At 48.7% G+C, this 17,569-nt stretch overlaps 1 protein-coding gene and 1 long non-coding RNA gene across 8 annotated transcripts in view; one reads left to right on the forward strand and one right to left on the reverse strand.

The window, feature by feature from the left end:
* The first annotated feature begins 1,749 nt into the window (after positions 1-1,749).
* Ube2v1 (ubiquitin conjugating enzyme E2 V1) overlaps positions 1,750-17,569 on the forward strand; it is a 38,582-nt gene continuing 22,762 nt past the window's right edge. For 3 of the 7 annotated variants that reach the window (XM_013150406.3, XM_005002818.4, XM_063248187.1), the window contains exon 1: positions 9,574-9,678. In XM_013150406.3, coding sequence (XP_013005860.1) covers positions 9,657-9,678 — 22 coding nt within the window. In that variant the 5' untranslated portion in view covers positions 9,574-9,656. Of the gene's footprint in view, positions 1,790-9,573; positions 9,679-9,919; positions 10,146-10,393; positions 10,426-11,341; positions 11,382-17,569 lie in introns of those variants that run through there. The other 4 variants (XM_063248184.1, XM_063248183.1, XM_063248185.1 and 1 more) reach the window with 3 other exon arrangements.
* On the reverse strand, positions 8,756-9,567 carry LOC134475979 (uncharacterized). The gene is made up of 2 exons (XR_010047342.1): positions 9,508-9,567; positions 8,756-9,215 (listed from the first exon to the last, which is right to left on the reverse strand). It is a non-coding gene; the product is annotated as an uncharacterized LOC134475979 (long non-coding RNA).

Consider the following 17,569-nt stretch of genomic DNA (forward strand, 5'->3'; position numbering starts at 1 on the left):
AATGACTCATGTCTTTAATATCCAGAGACTCTCAAACAGCTCAGGTGTTTCCTCACCTTGTTCGAACAGTATTGGGAGTGTTTTTTTGGAGTGTGGTTTTATATGTTTAGTTGGTGTTTTGTTTTAGTTTTTTGAAATAGAATTTTTTTTTGTCTTTTTCCTTTTTATTGGTACTAGGGATCGAACTCATGACTGCCTGCTTGGTAAGGCAGGCGCTTATGCCTCTGAGCTGAATCCCCAGCCCCCATTGAAACAGAATCTTGCTGTGTAGTTCAGGATGGCCTCAAATTTGCAGTGATCCTACTATTTCAGCCTCCTGAGTGCCAGGATGAGAGGCGAGAGCTACTACACCTGGCCTGAACATGGTTGTTGAATGACTGCATAGGACAGTGAAGTTTATATTCTCTGGGCTGGAGCACTGGGCCAGTTTCCTGTGTCTCTTACATATGTTTTTGAACTATTCAAAAACCTACCTGCGAGAACAGTTTAAGTGAGAGACACTTATACCCTCATGCCTTAAAATGTGCACCCTGCCACCTCCAACTTGCTGTCGTGCAGTTCAGTGCCCTGAGGCAGCTGCCGCCCCACACTTTGTGAAAACACAGATCCACCGCAGATATTTTGTTTAGAATTTCCTGGGCTCCCACTCTTTCACTCCAGGAATCCAGCAGGTTCCCCAAGGTTAAAAGCAGTTGATTTAGGGGCTGGGGATCTAGCTCAGTGGCATAAGTGCCTTGGCAAGCACAAGGTCGTGAGTTTAATCCTTGATTCCACAAAAAAAAAAAAAAAAAAAAAAAAAAAAAAACAGTTGATCCCAAAACTGGTTTTACTCCTTTATTGTGTGTTCATAACATCTAACTCTAACACGTTTAGAGTTAGAGTTGGAGCACGTTTCTGCAAAACTCAGCCTGGTGGCACACACCTGTAATCCCTGCACTCAGGAGGCTGAGGCAAGCAGATCATCAGGAGTTCGATGCCAGCCTGAAATATATAGTGAGAACTTGTCTTTTTTTTTTTTTTTTTGTCTTTTTCCTTTTTATCGGTACCGGGGATCGAACTCACGACTGCCTGCTTGCAAGGCAGGTGCTTATGCCGCTGAGCTAAATCCCCAGCCCCAGTGAGACCTTGTCTTTAAAAAAAAATCAATCAATAAATAAATATATAACTATTCCAAGTCTCCATTTCCTCGTCTGACAAATGGATACGAAAACAGTTACTTTGCAAAGGTCACTGAGGATTAAATAATAGGAAGTAATATTTATTTACACAGCTTCCCAACAATCCAATAAAACAGGATTCTCTTATTCCACTAGCTGAATTTATCAGCTCAACCCAGAGCCAACACGAGGCGCAGGAGGAACCTCACTGGGCACCGGCTGTGACAACCTACAGAAGCTGAGCACTACAACTCCCAGCATGCTCTGCGACCACCGAACTACAGCAACCGGCATCCTCCAAAGGGCCAGGCTTAACCTTTTCCTTCTGCGCGGCACTGTGCAGGGGATTTCACGTTACTGTCAGTTTTGGCTGGAAGATGCTCCCTCGAGAACCAGTCTACGCGAGTAGACACTTTTACGAGTATCTTGGATAAGAGGCTTGTGTTTTACTTCTTACTCTACTTGTTGGCTCTGAGTTTGTTTTCTTTTTTTCCCTTTTTGAGGCAGGGTCACTCTGCAGTTCAGGCTGGCCTTGAGCTTACTTCGTATGTAGCCCAAGCTGCAAGGATCCTCCTGCCTCAGCCTCCTGGGCGCTGGGATTACAGGCATGCACCACCACGCCTGGCATCTGAGTATGTTTCCTGATCTTTTTCTTTCTTTCCTTTTTTTTTTTTTTTATAGTTTGAAAAATTTATTAGAAAGTTCCTGAGACATGGGAGGAGACCTGAAAGTGGGTTGCCACAGAGCCCAATTTTCAGAATTTTATGGAGCAAAATCATGGTGTGGGTATAGCGTGGGCCAATAAGATTATAACTGTAGTCACTTATCTTAAATTAATTCAATAACAGCAAAGGCGTATGGATGACATTGTTAACCTTTGTTGATAATCTATAGTCTTAGTCATGTCTTTAGTTCGTTTTTGTTTTAGTCTTAGTGAGTGAGAGTAGGGCCACTCCTAATGAGAAAATGGTTTATTTATATGGGGTGGCTCACAAGGGTGATACCTATAATCTCAAACTTCCATTTATTCCTTAGGGAAGTATGTAAATCTGGCCACTGGGACTTTAATCTTCTCATGTGCCTGTAGAAGGCTTAGCCCTGTCTGATGGCCTATAATGTATCTATCTAACTGAACTGTCTATAGTATTCCTCCCTCTGAAGAGGTACCCTAACTGCCATGAGGCAAGGGGTAATGAGTGCTCTGGAAACTTCCAGCTAAAGGGGGTCACAGTGGCCGTCAGTAGTCAGAGATACTCTCCAAAGGGTGTATCTGAAGGCCCTCGATAGACACCAGGTGTGCTCCTTCCAAAAATTTGGAGAAGACAAGGCCAAAGAAACAGTTAAGTGTGCATGGACCAAGTAATATGATTAACAAGAGTGCTATTAATATAACCAGCAAAATTTACTACCAGGAAGAAATAGTAATAGCCTTCCACAAAGAGAGTCAGGAGAGGGTCCTGGGAACTTCAGGAACTGAGAAGGCATTAACCTGTCATTTAATATCTTGAACTGCCACCAAGATGTTAGCAGAAAGATCAGGAATGTACACACAACATTCAGATTTTACAACTGCACAAGTAATCTCCTTGTGCTGCTGTTGGAATGTCTAATGCCAGGGTGGGGATTTAGCTCAGTGGCTTAAGCACCTGCCTGGCCAGCGTGAGCTTGTGAGTTCGATCCCTGGTACCAAAAAAAAAAAAAAAAAAGAATGTTTAGTGTCATCTGATTTTGGAGGATGGCTTGCCTCAATTTATACATTTAGGAAAGAGATTCTGGTCAATGTGTCATTTAAGGCCTGTTGAGTACAGCCAGCCAAGGCTTTGACATGTTGCGTGACATTCTCTAGTCCTAAGGAAGGGGAAACCAAATGTTTATACCAGTGAAACACACCCCTAGACTCTGATGCTCCAGATGGAGGCAGTTTGCAAGCTGATTGATACTTTTGATACTCCTGCCTTGTAACCATGCAAATCCCAGTGTGCATCTGCCTGTTCATCTAGTGGGTACCAGGGCCACAAATGGTTCCACTGGGTTCCCATCTAATTCCAGGGCAATTATACCCATCTGTTGCAAACCAGTCTTCAGTCTGTAAAGTTATGATGTGCATGCATTGTCCAGGGGACGCATCCCAAGTATTTAGCAGAGTTAGGCCAATGAGACCAGGGATGATTTCTCTGTACCCAACATAAGGAGGTCTTTCTACTAAGGTGTCCTACAGTGGGGGTTAACCACATATAATCACCATGTATCTGACAGTAGCCAGCTTGATATCTATGATTGTTGGCTCTCATGATAGGACCCTTACTCTTATTTACTAGGGGTCCTACTAGAGTTTGTAGAGAAGCTTCAGTGCATTCTTAGAAAAAAAAATCCAATCATGTCCAGGATCGTTGAAGGTGGACTTTATAGACCATTCAGTTATCTTGTAATGGTGGGCTAAACTATGAACATGCCTCATCAGTGGAGTCTTGTAGCTTATCCCAATCATCTCCTTGAGGTGGAGACACCCACTGAGGAGGTTCTGATATACTCAACAAGGGGCAGAGGTCGCGCATCCAGCAAGATGTTTGTTGTAACAACTCAGCCTATTCCTGCGTCCACACTAGGAAGGAATTGCACTCTCCTGTAGATGGTATGAAAGTATTTAGTAAAAAGGCTAAAAGCGACATCGTGGATTACTTATCTGAAGATTTTGTTTTCTTTTTGAAAAGGAACTTTAAGTCTTTTAAGGGTTCCCAGGAGTATTCAAGATGGTCACTCACACACAGGGACAATCTCTGGTTCCTAGGGTTTGAGTCCAGGAGTCCAGCCTGCTGCTTTGACAGCTGATGGAGCTGACAGGGTCGTTTGACCCTACAAAGGAAGAGATTTTACCATGCCAGACCTCTGCGGTGGAATATGGGACCTCTTTTTTCTTTAGTTGAGCTTCTATGGATACTGCAGAGTCTGTTGGAATTTAGCCAATGATGTAACAACTTTTAGAAAGGCATCTGTGTTTCTCTGTTTGCAGTTGTTGACTTTCAGCTTAAATTTTCTCCTTTTCTGGCAAAAAGGTGGCAGACTTAGGGAGGAACATGTTTTCACTGAACGGCGGGCCTTCTAGAAGAGCCTCTTGTCTAAGAAGTGGGTTGTCTGACATCCATAGGTTCCCTTTGGAAGAAGTCCCCCCACACTGTGAGGTGTGTGTGCGGTAAGATCTTTGTCTAAGGTCAGCTGGGATGCCTCTGGCACTGGGAGGGCTACGGCAGCCCCAGCGCTAAGGCACGCAGGCCTTCCCTTTGTTACAATGCCTGACTCATGACTCAGATGCCCTCCAGGCTGTTGAGCAGGTCCTTCGTCCTGTGTAAGCACTCCCAAGGCCAGGCCGCACCTTCAGCACATGTGGACTGGAACAGGGTCCTGCTCTAGGCTCAGTGCTGCGGCATTTAGAAGCACTCCTGTAAGCTTTTGGAATGCATTTTGGAAATCAGCTTCCCATTTCAAAATATGGGATATCTGCTTTCTGGGCTTTCTTTATAAGCTGATAGAGGGGTCCTGCGATTTCACCATACCCTGCTATCCAAAGGCAACAAAAGCCCATAATTCCTAGGAATCCTCTTAGCTGTTTTAGGGTTTTAGGGTACAGGAAGGAGAGTCTTGGTTTGGTTCTCTCTTCCCTCAATCATAGGGTTTCCTTAGATATCACAAAGCCCAAGTATTTTGCCTCAAGGCTGCAAAGTGTGCCTTAGACCTAGAGACCTTAAAAGCTCTGTCTTCTAGAAAATTCAGCAGGGCACGAGTGCCATGGCTGGAGATCTCTTCTGAGGGCACATGTAACAGTATGTCGTCTACATATTGTCAGACCACGACTTGGGAAAACTCAAAACAGGCCAAGTCGTGGGAAAGCCCTTGTCCAAAAAGATGAGGACTCTCTCTGAACCTGGTCATGAGGATTTGCAGAAGCAAAAAGAAACTGGTCATCTGTACGTAAAGGAACACAAACACAGGTGTCTTTTAAATCCAACACTGAAAACCAACTGACATCTTGCAGGAGCTGAGAAACACGTGTACCGCTGGGTGAACCGGCCCTGGGCCCGTCTACCAACCTAAGACCCTGCACCAACCACTCTCCATTGGGTTTTTGGACTGCCAAGATCGCAGTATTGCTGTTACGGGAGTACTGGGCTGTTACAGGGTCCAAGTAGACCTGGTGCCTTAAGCGGTCAGTTTTAGGTACTAGTTCCTTTTTAACGTCAGATCTTAGAGGGTGTGTCTCTGCCCAGGAGACCTGGTAGGTCTAAGATGTGTTTGTCCTGGAGCAGCTCTCATTGCTCTTCCTGCTTTACCTTTAGCTGCCCGTGTTTTAGGGCTTATTTCTCTCTCCACCAGAGGGAGGCAACATACCTGCCCTGGATGCATGTGTATGACAGTATTTAAACAAACTAGGAGGCCTTGCCCCAGGAGGGGAACTGGACTTTCAGGCATAATCCAAAAGGAGTGGGAGAGGGGCTGAGAATATAGCTCAGTGGCACAGTGCCTGACTGGCAAGTGCAAGGTCCTGAGTTCGAGTTCTAGCACCAAAAAAAAAAAAAAAAAAAGAATAAGAGAAAGCCAGCCATCCCAGTTACAGCCTAATGATTGTGAGAAACAGTGGGATACCTCTTCCCCAGTGACATTTTACGCAGGTATGATGCCTGGAAGGAAGACCAGGGTTGAAAAGAAGAACTTGCCCTCCTACTGGACAGGAGCCCGGGGCATATGTCTTTTCAATGTCTTGTAAAGGCTCTTAGTAGGTAGAGTGGTTCTCCTCTTTCTCCCCATGAATGGTTGACAATTTATATTGAAGGGCCCGGTTCTCATCCCTCTTAGACCTTCAGTAATACACGTCGGGAGATATTTCTATCCTCATCTCCCGTCTGGCTGGTGGGCCAGTAGGAACCAGCACTTTAGCTTCTGGCCTTCTGAAGTTAACAATACGATGTTCACCCCCAAATGTAATGGCAGCTTGTGATGCAGCTCTGTCTGTCATTAGAAGTCAGTGTTTGATTTCGCAGTCACATAACCTCTTTCCAACCTAATTCATAGGTCTCAGGCCAGGGTTATAGCTCAAGGGCGCAGGCCCTGCCTGGCAAGCGCGAGGTCCTGAGTTTGACTCCTGGATCCAAAAAATAAAATAAAATAAAATAAAATGGTTGCATAGGTCTGAGTAAGTCCACTGAAGACCTCCATGTGCTTATCAGGGTCATCTGAAAAATGTTCCCAGATCTTGTTTGAAGTCCCTGAGAGAAAAGGACAGATGGACACAGGTAGGGCCAGATCCTCCACCTGCCTCCTATAAGGGTTACTGTCCTTGAAGAGCTCAAAGAAAATTCATTAGAGACGGTGACAGCCTAGGAGAGGCTTCAGTGACAGTTGGCTTGGAAACCTTGTCCTTATGATCCAGAGGGCAAGGAGGGGAACCTCGGCTCGGGAATTGTACCTGCATCAGACTGTGCCTTAAGGGCCAGAGGTGTCTGGTTTCCCTGTGGCTAACCTGACACTTGGAACACAAATAAGGGTTAATGCGGAGAAAGTCTGAACCTGGGAATTCTGACCACATTTTCTCTCCCGGCACAACTCTAGTTGTGAAATAGGACAGGCAGTGCTTCTCCGTGCATTCCACTGCGTCTCTAGGGGGCAGGCAGGCCCTGGGCGGGTGCTGAAAAATATTAAACAACTCTTTCTCAATATATGAGGGTCGAACAAATTCCAGTGCTTAAGAACACATTCCAAAGGAGTAAGAGAAGTCAACACTGAGTTTCTAATCTCCTCATGTTGCTGGGGCTTCGAAAAGACAAAGGGGAAAATCTAACTGCCAACCTGCTAGGTGTCACATACACCAGGTTTGAGTTCCCTGGGATTGAAGAATGGCGGTGAAGAGTTAATTTATTGAGATCGCTCCTGAGAGACGGGAGGGAAACTGGAAGGGGGTTGTCCTGTGTTCTTATCTTTAAGAGAGGGATATTCCAGCTTGCTGCAGTGGTGCACACCTGTAATTGTAGCACTTTGGAGGCTGAGGCAGGAAGATTGCTAGTTCAGGGCCTACCTGGCGGATATAGTGAGACCTCATTTAAAAAAAAAAAAAAAAGAAAGTAAGATAGTATAGTCCTCGGAGAGAGCTAGATACAACCGCTTGGCAAATGTCAGCTTTTGTAGTGTCCTCCCTCCATAAGCCAAGGGATTTTACCGAAATGTTTTGTCTCTATAGCAAGTCTCAGGTCTGGGCTATCTTTTCCCTTTTCAGAAGGGAAACTAATGCCCAGAATGTTTCATCTACTTGAAGTCACACAGCAAATTGAGTGGCGAAGAGACTCCTGAGCCTGGACATTTTCCACTTCAGAAGCGAGTCCACCTCTGGAGTACACACATTCCCACTCATGCTGATGCTTTACAGTGAGCCAGTGTCTAGCAGGGACTTTTTGCGCTCCCCAAGGCAAATTTGGTATCATGTGATACACAAAAGAACACCAAGCCGCATCCCCGTGGCGGGACGGGAGGAACACCTGGCACGCTGAGAGCCAAGGAGAGCTGAGATTGAGCTGGCTGGAGAAACCAGAGGGCTTCCCTGAGAGGGTAGTGTGGGTCTGGGAAGGGTGGGTGGGAGCAGGGTGGGGCAGAGAGGGAGCGGGCATGGACTGCTCCAGAGGCCTTGCAAAGTGCCAGCATGTACTATAGGAGCAGCATGTCCTGGTGCTGGCAGCGCCATGGCCAAGGGAGGCTCTCACAGGGTCCTGCAAACTCAGAGTGGGACCCGGCTGAACCCACTGGACTTCACCTGCCCCCATCCTAGTCCTAGCTTCCGTGCAGGGCCTGTGAGTACAGAGGTCCTGGAGAAACCTGGTTTCTACCTGTTGGCCTGGAGAGATTGTAAAAGGCTCTGTGGTCTCATGCGTGTCTCTACTGGTTTTTGTGTGTGTGTGTGTGCGCGCGCGCGCGCGCGCGCGCGCGCCAGGGATTGAACTCATGACCTCGCGCTTGCCAGGCAGGCATTTACACCGCTGACCTAAATCCCTGGCCCTCCATTGGGTAATCTTCCCCCCCCCCTCGGCCATTACTGTGGGTGGAACTCAGGGGCTTTCTACTGAGCTACATCTCCAGACCTTTTTATTTGTTGAGACAGAATCTAAAGTTATTAAACTGCCTACCTGATTTCATTGAATTTTTAAAAAATCTCTTAAAACAGGGTCTCGCTACACAGTTCAGGCTGATCTTGAGCTCACTTTGTGAACCAAGCTGGTCTCAAACTTACGATCCTCCTGCCTCAGCCTCCATTGAATAATTCTGTGTTTCCTCAACTGGTACTACTTTATACAGAAGAAATGGGGAGCATTTAAAGGCTTTATTAGGAGGGGGCTTTGCCTAGATTGACCTCCATAGGGTGAATGGAGCTGCCAAGGTCACCTACATGGAACAGGACAGCCGCCCACCAGCCAAAGCAGTGCAGTGGTTTGGGAAGGCAGCTGTCCCATGAACAATGACCCTTTCTGTGCTGGGGGTTACCCATGTGACCTTGCACCAGGGCCTTTACCTTTCTCAGACTCTTCCCACATCCATATAAGAGCTTCTCAGATTACTTATGATAAAGGGGGATTTATCATTTATTTGTAGTGTGCCCAGGGCCTTTGTACATGCAGTTCCCACTACCTCCTAAGCGTCATTCAGATCTCTGTTGAATTGTGACCAGTTCAGAGGGTCCTTCCTGGCCATTCCCTGCTGCTCCATGAATGGTTCATTCACAATCCTATCACAGTTACAGTGTCCTATTTATCGGTTTCCATGCTCTCAGTTTGCTTCGGATCAGAATATAAGCCCCAGAGAGGAGGGATTTGCATCCTCGAGGATGTATTTCCATGTCTAGCACCTAGCACTGTGCCTGGCACACAGCAGGTACTTCATAAATATTGGTTCCGATAAGCGATTGAACGGATGAGTAAAGGAATGAATGAAGGGTGGCTGGGATGCTTTTCCTGTGGTCTTCAGGTTCCCAAACCCCTCAGTTGCGCCCCGCTCCAAGTCTCCTCTGGCCAGGCAGAAATGGCCCTGGAAACAAGACAGTCTGGCTTGGGTTCAAATTCTGACTCAGCTACTTAACAGCTGAGTTCAGAGAAAACGCTTAATCTCCCTCCGCTTCACTTTTCACGCTAATCCTGAAAGGCTATGAGTAGACAACTAGACTGAAAGCGCCCGGGGCGAAACGGGCGCTGTTCTGCACCTCCCTTCCTCTGTTACTCGCACGGTCGCCGCCCTCCCAAACCCTAACCCCTGCCCCTCTCCCCCAGCAGCCCACACCTCCCTGCTGGGGACGCTCGCAGGTTGCCGGGCCCTCGCGCACCGGAAGCCTCCGCTCTCGCAGGTCTGCGGATTCCCTTCCTGGCCGGGGCGCGCGGGGCCCGTCTGCGCCTGCGCGTGCGCCTGCGCGTCACGACCCGGCCCGGGCGGGGGGTGAAGAAGGGGCCGGCCTTCGAGCTACAGCGACGCAAGATGGCAGCCACCACGGGCTCGGGTGAGCGGGGGCGCCGGGCCCAGCCGGCCAGGGGGGCGCGGGCTTGGGCCGGAACGTGAGGACCCACGAGGGCCCTTGCAGTGGGGCGCGCGTCTTTGCCTCCTTTCTGTCCGTGGCGGCGACCGGCGCGGCCCGACGGGGGAGGAGGAGCAGGCGGCGGCCGGAAGCACAGGCGGGGGCCCGGGGGGACTGTGGGCGGCGCGGCCAGGCCAGAGGCTCCCCAGGCGGCGAGAGGCCGGGTGGAGAGGAAGGGCCCAGCCCACGGCGCTGCTGGGGGCCGGAGTGGGCGAAGGGCAAGCCTAGGGCTCTAGGGAGGTGTCCAGTGATCGAGAGGTCCCCTAGATCCAGGCGCCCCAGAGCGGACGGAAGTCCCTTGCTGGGTGAGGGGAAGCCTTGGATGTCTGTCGGAGGAGGCCTCGGGGAAGCCTCAGGCCGGATGCCAGGAGACAAGATCCCGAAGAGTGGCTGTGAGGATCCCCCTTGGGCTGTGGGACCGGCTCCAGCCTTAGTTTAGGGATGGCTAGCTCAGCAAGTCTGTGTGTTGATTACAGGGCAAGTCGCAGGGTGACTGCTTCTAGGGGAATTAAGGGCATCTGCACAGGATCAGCGACAGGCGGCAACAGAAATAGATACCAGAGGGTTCTGCCTATGGAACGACCTATAGTGAAACGACCCTGTTTGAGAAGACAGGTGGAATCTTCAAAATTAGGTTTCAGGAGACAGGCTGGGAATGGAGCAGAATATTAGGTGGGGAAGAACAGGTGGATTGGGAGACCGGGGTGGGATCGCGGGTGCCACCGAGAGAAGGCCTTAGCAATGGGGAAGAGCACAAAAGGGTCTAGTTCCAGGGAGGTTTTTTTTGTTTCTAAGGAGAAAACTGTCTTCTTCCTGTATTGGCTAAGGAAGCAGACCCCAGAAGTGTCTGTCTGGTGAGGTCAGCCACCCTTCAGAGACCTGAGACAAATACATGGGCTCCGATACACTTTCCCCGCTGGGTGGGAGAGGAACAGATGAAATGAGAACCTGGGTGACAGTTTGGGGAAGGAAAGGCAAAAGGGAAATGAAGAGTTCTTCTGGGGGAGGGATCTTTCAGACACTGGTAGATCAAGGGAAGCCAGCAGGTGAAGAATGAAACCTGCAGGCTGTGTTTCAGGATTAGCTGGCACACGGGGTACCAGGGAATGGTCTTGAGGAGTGGAGTAGGCATTGGTGGGGCAGATCCCTCAGAGGGTCTGATTGGGCAAGCGTCAGATTCCAGAAGTGCAGGGTCCTCATTTTTTTTTTTAAACTTTTTATTGGTACCGGGGATCGAACTCACCACCGCCTGCTTGCAAGGCAGGTGCTTATGCCGCTGAGCTAAATCCCCAGCCCCCAGGGTCCCCATTTTGATGAGTATGCACCCACAGGTCCCTGGCAGTGAAGTGGGCCAAAGAAGTGCTCCCCAGTGGGGTGAGGGTGGGTAGGCAGACAAGACCACAGCGTTTCTCCACGGTAGGCTTGCAGGGCCAGCAGCCTGGGTACTAAACTAAGTCCCTGGAGTATTTTAGGCTACAGCTGCAGCACTGCTAGGAGAGGGTGGTAGTCTAAGGGGACACAGCTAGGGGAATCCCCCTTTCCAGGATGTCTGTCTTCTGGTACCCAAGGAGCTGTCTTTGTCTGGCAGGGTGAAAATAAAGAGTTGGATGCAGGGTGTCTTGACTGAGGTAGGTGCCTTTTCCATTCGAAGAGTAGGGTCCCCCTGGAGCGTCAGAGGCCCTTGCATCCTTTAACTAGGTTTTGGTTTCAGCTGGTAGAGTGCTGAGTCAGTTCCTTTACCAAGGCGTTCCACAGGCACTCCCAGAAGACAGGCTGAGTCGGGCAGACTGCTGGGGGAGACTTCTCACCACAGTAATATCCCTGCCAGGTCACTGTGAACTGGGGGTACATGGCACCTGTGGCAGCCAGGATTGCAGGGTAGTTCACATCTGCCCTGTTTGCAGCCCCTTGAGATTAGCTACCTGCCGTCTGGCTTAACAGCTACTTCATTCTGACTTCTGAGGCCCTGCCTTTTGAAGAGCACTTCAGAAATGCCATGGCGGGCAGATGAAACATTAGCAGCTGCTATCTAGTGGCACACAAGAGTGCTTGGCATGGTTTAGATAACACAGGACCAATGGAGGTGCTGTAAATGGGCTTCCCAAACACTTTTCTGTGTATTCAACCGATATCTCCTGAAGGTCTGTTGTAATTAGCAAGAGTTTGCATTCAAATCAGGGAGAGAGCGGTTAAGGGAGTAAATAAGTAGGATGATCTCAGACAGCAGTGCGCGCCATGAGGAGCTGATGCGTCAAGTGTCTGGAGAGGCAGTCAGGGCGGGCTTCTCTGAGAAGGTGGCATTTGAATTGAGACAAATGACGGCAAGAGCCAACCCTGCAGTGTGTGTCATGGGCCCAAAGTGGGAGAGGGTTGTCAATTGCAGCTTCTGGTGGAGCTGAATTTGGCCTGTTGGAAAAACAGGATAAAAAGGCCTTAGTGTTTAAAAGAGGCTTGTTGTGGTGAGTTGGAGAGATGCAGTTTTGGATTTTAGCCAGTACAAGGGGGAGCTGTTAAACAAGTGTCTGATGTAAAATAGGCGTACAGTAAATACTTGTCAAATGAATGAATGAATGAATGCATGCCTTAAAAAGGGAAGAATGACAGGATCTGACCAGGCAGTGGAAGGAGTGCAGAGTATTAAAGAGAGAAAGAAAAACACTTAATGGTTAAACCTGAACCGAGTGTGAGGCCTCTGCTCTCTAACCCTAAAAGGCTCTGAGGTGTGTTCAGGTGCTGGTACTCGAGTGTGCTTTTTGAGTAATCTGTGCCCTGGTCCTGGGGAACAGTGGCGAGGCTGTCTAGTTCCTGGAAGGGCTGAACTTAGTTTTTTATGGTCATTGCTGTCCGCACTTAACTGCTACACCTTCCTATTTCCCTAGGTTATGCCAGGTAAGATTTCTACAAAAATCTCCTGGAGAGTGGACCTGTGAAAAGCCCACCAAGGTCCCACAGGACCACCATTCTGTGACTCCTTCCTGTGCAGTCCAGGATTGCAGGATTCAGTGGCCCCTGGCTGCCAAGCCCTTCCTGGTACCCAGCAGCCCACTTCCCTGACAACTCATCAGAAACTGGGTGCCAGAGGGTAACCCCTGGCTGGGTGTGCTTTGACATTTGCATATATCCCAGTGGCCTGAGATGCACAGTCAGTTTGCGGAAATTCTTTTTTTTAATTTTATTCTCATCTTGAGCAAAGAAATGAACGAAACAAGCAAAAAGTAGTGGCAAAGTTTATTTGAAAAAGTGTAAGTGAAGAGTGAGGAGGAAACTAGCTCTGCAGAGCCAGCTCTGAGTAAAGAGGAGAAGGCAAGATGCAAGGACACCCTGGGGAGGCAGGCGGCCTCCGTGAGGAAAGCGGGCTGTAAGGTGAAATAGTCTTCCCTTCCATCTCGGGGTGTTACCAGGAAAGCTGAAGGTGGGAGGTGAGAACCCACCAACCTCAGTCAGGCTCGGTTCCCCAGTGTCTCACTCTGAACCACCTTTGTGGATTATAATTAAGTGCCTTCTGTGCAGCAAGGGCCTTACATTCAGGAGAACTGTGTCAGATGGCACAAGTCACTGTCCTGGTGAGGGGTCCCCAAGGTTAATATTAATTTGTTTTTTGTACTGGGGATCGAACTCGTGACCTCGTGCTTGCCAGGCAGGCGCTCATGCCACTGAGCTAAATCCCCCACCCCTAATTTTAATGTTGATGGTGATTTTCACTCTTCCCGTTAGGGCCACCATGCCTGGCGAGCCCAGACATTTTGACCCCAGTGTTGCTCCTGCTCCCTAGCAGGGAAGTAGAAAGAGGCACGGATTTCAGTGTGTGCTCTCCCTGAGTCTCTGCATGTTTAGTCTTGGCCAGAGTGCCTGCCCTGTGCTTCAGGAACCCTTTTCCATTGCCCCGCTGGCCACAGTTTATCCCTTCTGGGGGGTGTTCTGCTGACAAGGGCGAGGCTGTTTTCTCAAGGAAGCTCTGTTGCGTCGCTTCTGCAAGTAACTCCTGCAGGACTGTGGCCCCAGATGGCACAGGGGCCCTGTGGGTCTGCAGCCCCTTGACTTCTTTTTCAGTTTGCATTTTTGGAGCTCGGTGTGTTGTGTGCTACATGCCACATCAAATATATTGTCTCACTTGTCACAGAGCCTTTGAGGCAAATACCTGGGCAGGTGAAGAAACGGAGGCCTAGGAGGAGACGGGACTGGCTTGAGGCACAGAGCTGGTGACTTGCGGGGTCAGGGTCCAGAACTGGGACAGGGTTTCTCCAGGGCGCCTGCTGGGCCATCTTACCATGCTCCAGACCCATGGTGGCCACTCCTGCCCACTGCCTGTCTGTTGCCCTCTCAACTTCAGCTGAGTAGTTCCCTCCAGGTGGACGTTACAGTAATGACCCACCAGGAGGACTCTGTGCTCGCCTTCACATCCACCCTGTCACCAGTCCAGCAGGTGTAACCCCAGCATACATGCCGCATCCTCACCCTCTCTGTTGTCCTCATCTACCCAAGACCGTTTTTGTCTTGTTGGAAGCCAGGAGAAAGCCTTGCCCTTCCCGGTACATTTTCTGTGCAGGAGGCAGAATGTCAGAACTGCTGTTTCCCTGCAGAAAGCCCTTCCCGCTGCACTTAGAATAAAGTCAGGGTTTCCCATGGCCTCCGAGGTGAGCCCTGGTGGCTTCCGGACCCCTCTTGTGCTCTTCCCTGCTGGCCCGCTCTGTTACAGACCTCCATGTACCTGCCTCCTTCTCTCTCTTCAGGTTGTTGCTCCCCACCAAGGCCATCCCTGCCCACCACACTCCATGCAGTCTTAATCACTGTCCAGCTTCCTCTTTGTTCTCTCTCTCTCTTTTTTTTTTTTTTTTTTTTTGGTCCTTTTGAGACAGGGTCTCACTATGGAGTTGAGGCTGGCCTTGAGCCCAGGCTGGTCTCGAACTCCCAGTGATCCTCCTGCCTCAGCCTCCTGAGTGCTAGGATTACAGGCATGAGCCACCATGCCCAGCTTCTCTTTGTTCTCTTCTAAAGTACAACCTGCCTGTGGTTTTTCACATCCTGTCTATGCCTTTTTGTTAGGCAGGATTCTGTCTCTTTCTGATGTCCTTAGCACAGTCCTGACTTAATGGTAGGTGCTCAGAGAGTGCTTGTTGACTGCTGCAGAGAATTAATCCAGGGCAGCCAGATATAAATTCCATGTGTAGGAAACAGCAGCAGAGTGGCTCTGGCCTTGGCAGAGCACGCTCTTACCCAGGCCCCTGGTAATTAGGCGCATTATCACAGAATGTGCTGTCTTCTGCTTCCCAGCGGCCAGACTCACTTCCCTCAGCTTCCCCTTTGTCTCTATCCGGCAGAGAAAAATCTGACCCTTGGCCTCGGTCACTCACTGACACTAACAGCAGAGGAGTTCAGGGTCATGTATAGTGTCACCATTCATTCTGAGTCATGTTGGACTGCAAGGACGACAGGTTGCCCCCGGGTGTTCTTGTAGAGCAGTGAGCCTTAAGTGGAGGCGCATGAGAACCAGCTGGAGGGCTTGTCACGTTGCTCACTCCCCCTGGAGTCTCTGATTCCAGAGGTCTGGGTGAGTGAATTCCTGGATGAGGCCCAGACTGCAGGTGAACCGGCGCCCTCGCGGTGAGGAGTCTTGTCTGTCAGGCGCCAGGGAGGCAGGCAAACTAGCTGGTTTTTCAGGCATAAAAGTTACAGGTCCTCAACTTGATTTCTCACTTTCAGGTGCATTGAACCCCAGTGCACCCTTTTTTCGAGGCCTTCTTTTCTACAGTGGGAGCAGCAGGCCTAGCTCAGCTCACTGACAGCCCTGGATGAGGACCTACACCCTCTGAACCAGCAGCTTGCTTTCCTGAGCACCCGGAGGCCCTCCATTGCAAGTCAGGACTCTGCCAGGCCAGGGCTTTCCCAGATTTCCGTGCTGCCAATAGCTGCTGCTTTGTGACCACAATGTCCCAAAAGATTTTTTTTTTTTTGTACTGGGGATTGAACTCACAGCCTCACGCTTGCCAGGCAAGCGCTTATGCCACTGAGCTAAATCCCTGACTCCAAAAGGTATTTTAAAGGACTTCACAATCCTTTTTGTACCACTAATATCTTAAATATGTTGCTGTGCCTCAGATTACTGCATTCAGTATTTTACTATGATATGGTGTCTGACTGTATTAAATATTCATGCTTTTCCAACCTAGCTGTTGTATTTTCTTTGTAAAATCCTGCAGCTTCTGACTTCTAAGTTTATATTTAGCCAAGGTAATAACTGATGGTTTTTGATACTGACACAGATCCAGGAAAACCCCTGGAAAGAATTCTAAAGTAATAGAACCAAATATTTTCTTTTAGCGAGATGTGGTGGTGGCGGCTCACGCCTGTAATAGCAGCACTCGGGAGGCTGAAGGCAGGAGGATTGTTGTGAGTTCGAGACCAGCCTGGGCTACAAAGTGAGCTCAAGGCCAGCCTGAACTGCATAGTAGGACTCAGTCTCAAAAAGACCAAAAAAACCCCTCAGACAAACAAACAAAAAAAACCCCACAAATATTTTCTTTTTAAGGTTTTAGATTTCTGTGGTACTTTAGCAACTTGGTTGAAGTCATTGTAATATTTTCAAGTTCACATAGTGAAGTTTGTTTTGTTTTGTTTTTGTCTTTTTCGTTTTTATCGGTACTGGGGATCAAACTCACGACTGCCTGCTTGCAAGGCAGGCGCTTATGCTGCTGAGCTAAATCCCCAGCCCAATAGTGCAGTTTTAACAGTTGCAGTCTATTTAATTATAGTTCTCTTTAGATAAGGATTTTCCTAGTATACTCCAGACTGCTGTACAGCCTGTAATTTTCTTGGTTTTGCAAGATGAGCTACCATAAAGCCACTTTTTTTTTATTGGTACCAGGGATCCAACTCCCGACTGCACGCTTGCAAGGCAGGCGCTTATGCCGCTGAGCCCAGCCCTTCATAAAGCTGTTTTTATTGTCTCAGTATCACTTGCTGCCATTTTTCTAGCTGGTCTTGACAACTACCTGGAATCTTTGGGATAGAATGAGGTGTTCAGTGGCTAGTAACCCCTTCAGCCTGCAGGGTCTTTTGAACACTGACACTCGGATTTATATCCCAGAAGTAGCCCCTGGAGTGCCAGACCTGGGCTGTGGTTAAGCCATTTGGATTGAAGTGCTCTTCTGCCTTGTAGAAAATATTGATGTGTTCGCTCTGTGTGAAGTTTTTAAATGGCATGGGATGTAACATGTTTTCACATATAGTTTATGAAAAAAATTCATTTTATAGTGAAGAATCCTTTCACTTGGATAAGAAATCATTTTTTCTTCATTTGAAGTAAAAATAGAATGTTTCCTGAAATTTTCAGTCTTTCAAAAGCAAATGTAGTTATCATTTTACTTATCTCACAGTAAAAAACTTAGGTATGGCAGTTATGTGGCCCCAGAGTCCAGTGTCTTGGTCCCAGTAGACTGTTAGAAGTGACAGCTGGAAACTTTTACTCAGTGTCATTGTGTGGCGGACCACATACGAGTTCTAGGAAGGCAGTGCTGAGTGAGTCACAGCTCTGCCTTGAGCTCCGTGAGCGAGGGAGACAGATGACAAAAAGCAAACAGGAGAGAAAAGAGAGTAAGTAAAGGATACAGCCGCTGTGGAGTAGGTCCACGGAGGCAGAGGCTTTAGGAAGGTAAGAGTTACAGTTTTTAAGATCATTATATTCAGATTATTTTTCTTGGGCCTTAGAATCCGTACTAAGCTCCTTTGATAATCTTTATATATTATTACACTCCCTTTTAATAGTGCTGTGGCCGTTTCCCAGGTGTGTCTTTAGAAATAAACTACTTAGAGCTTTGTG

The sequence above is a fragment of the Cavia porcellus genome, unplaced genomic scaffold, assembly GCF_034190915.1.
Source record: "Cavia porcellus strain 051 isolate PalLab524CR breed Dunkin Hartley unplaced genomic scaffold, mCavPor4.1 scaffold_5, whole genome shotgun sequence".
NCBI classification, from domain to species: Eukaryota; Metazoa; Chordata; class Mammalia; order Rodentia; family Caviidae; genus Cavia; species Cavia porcellus.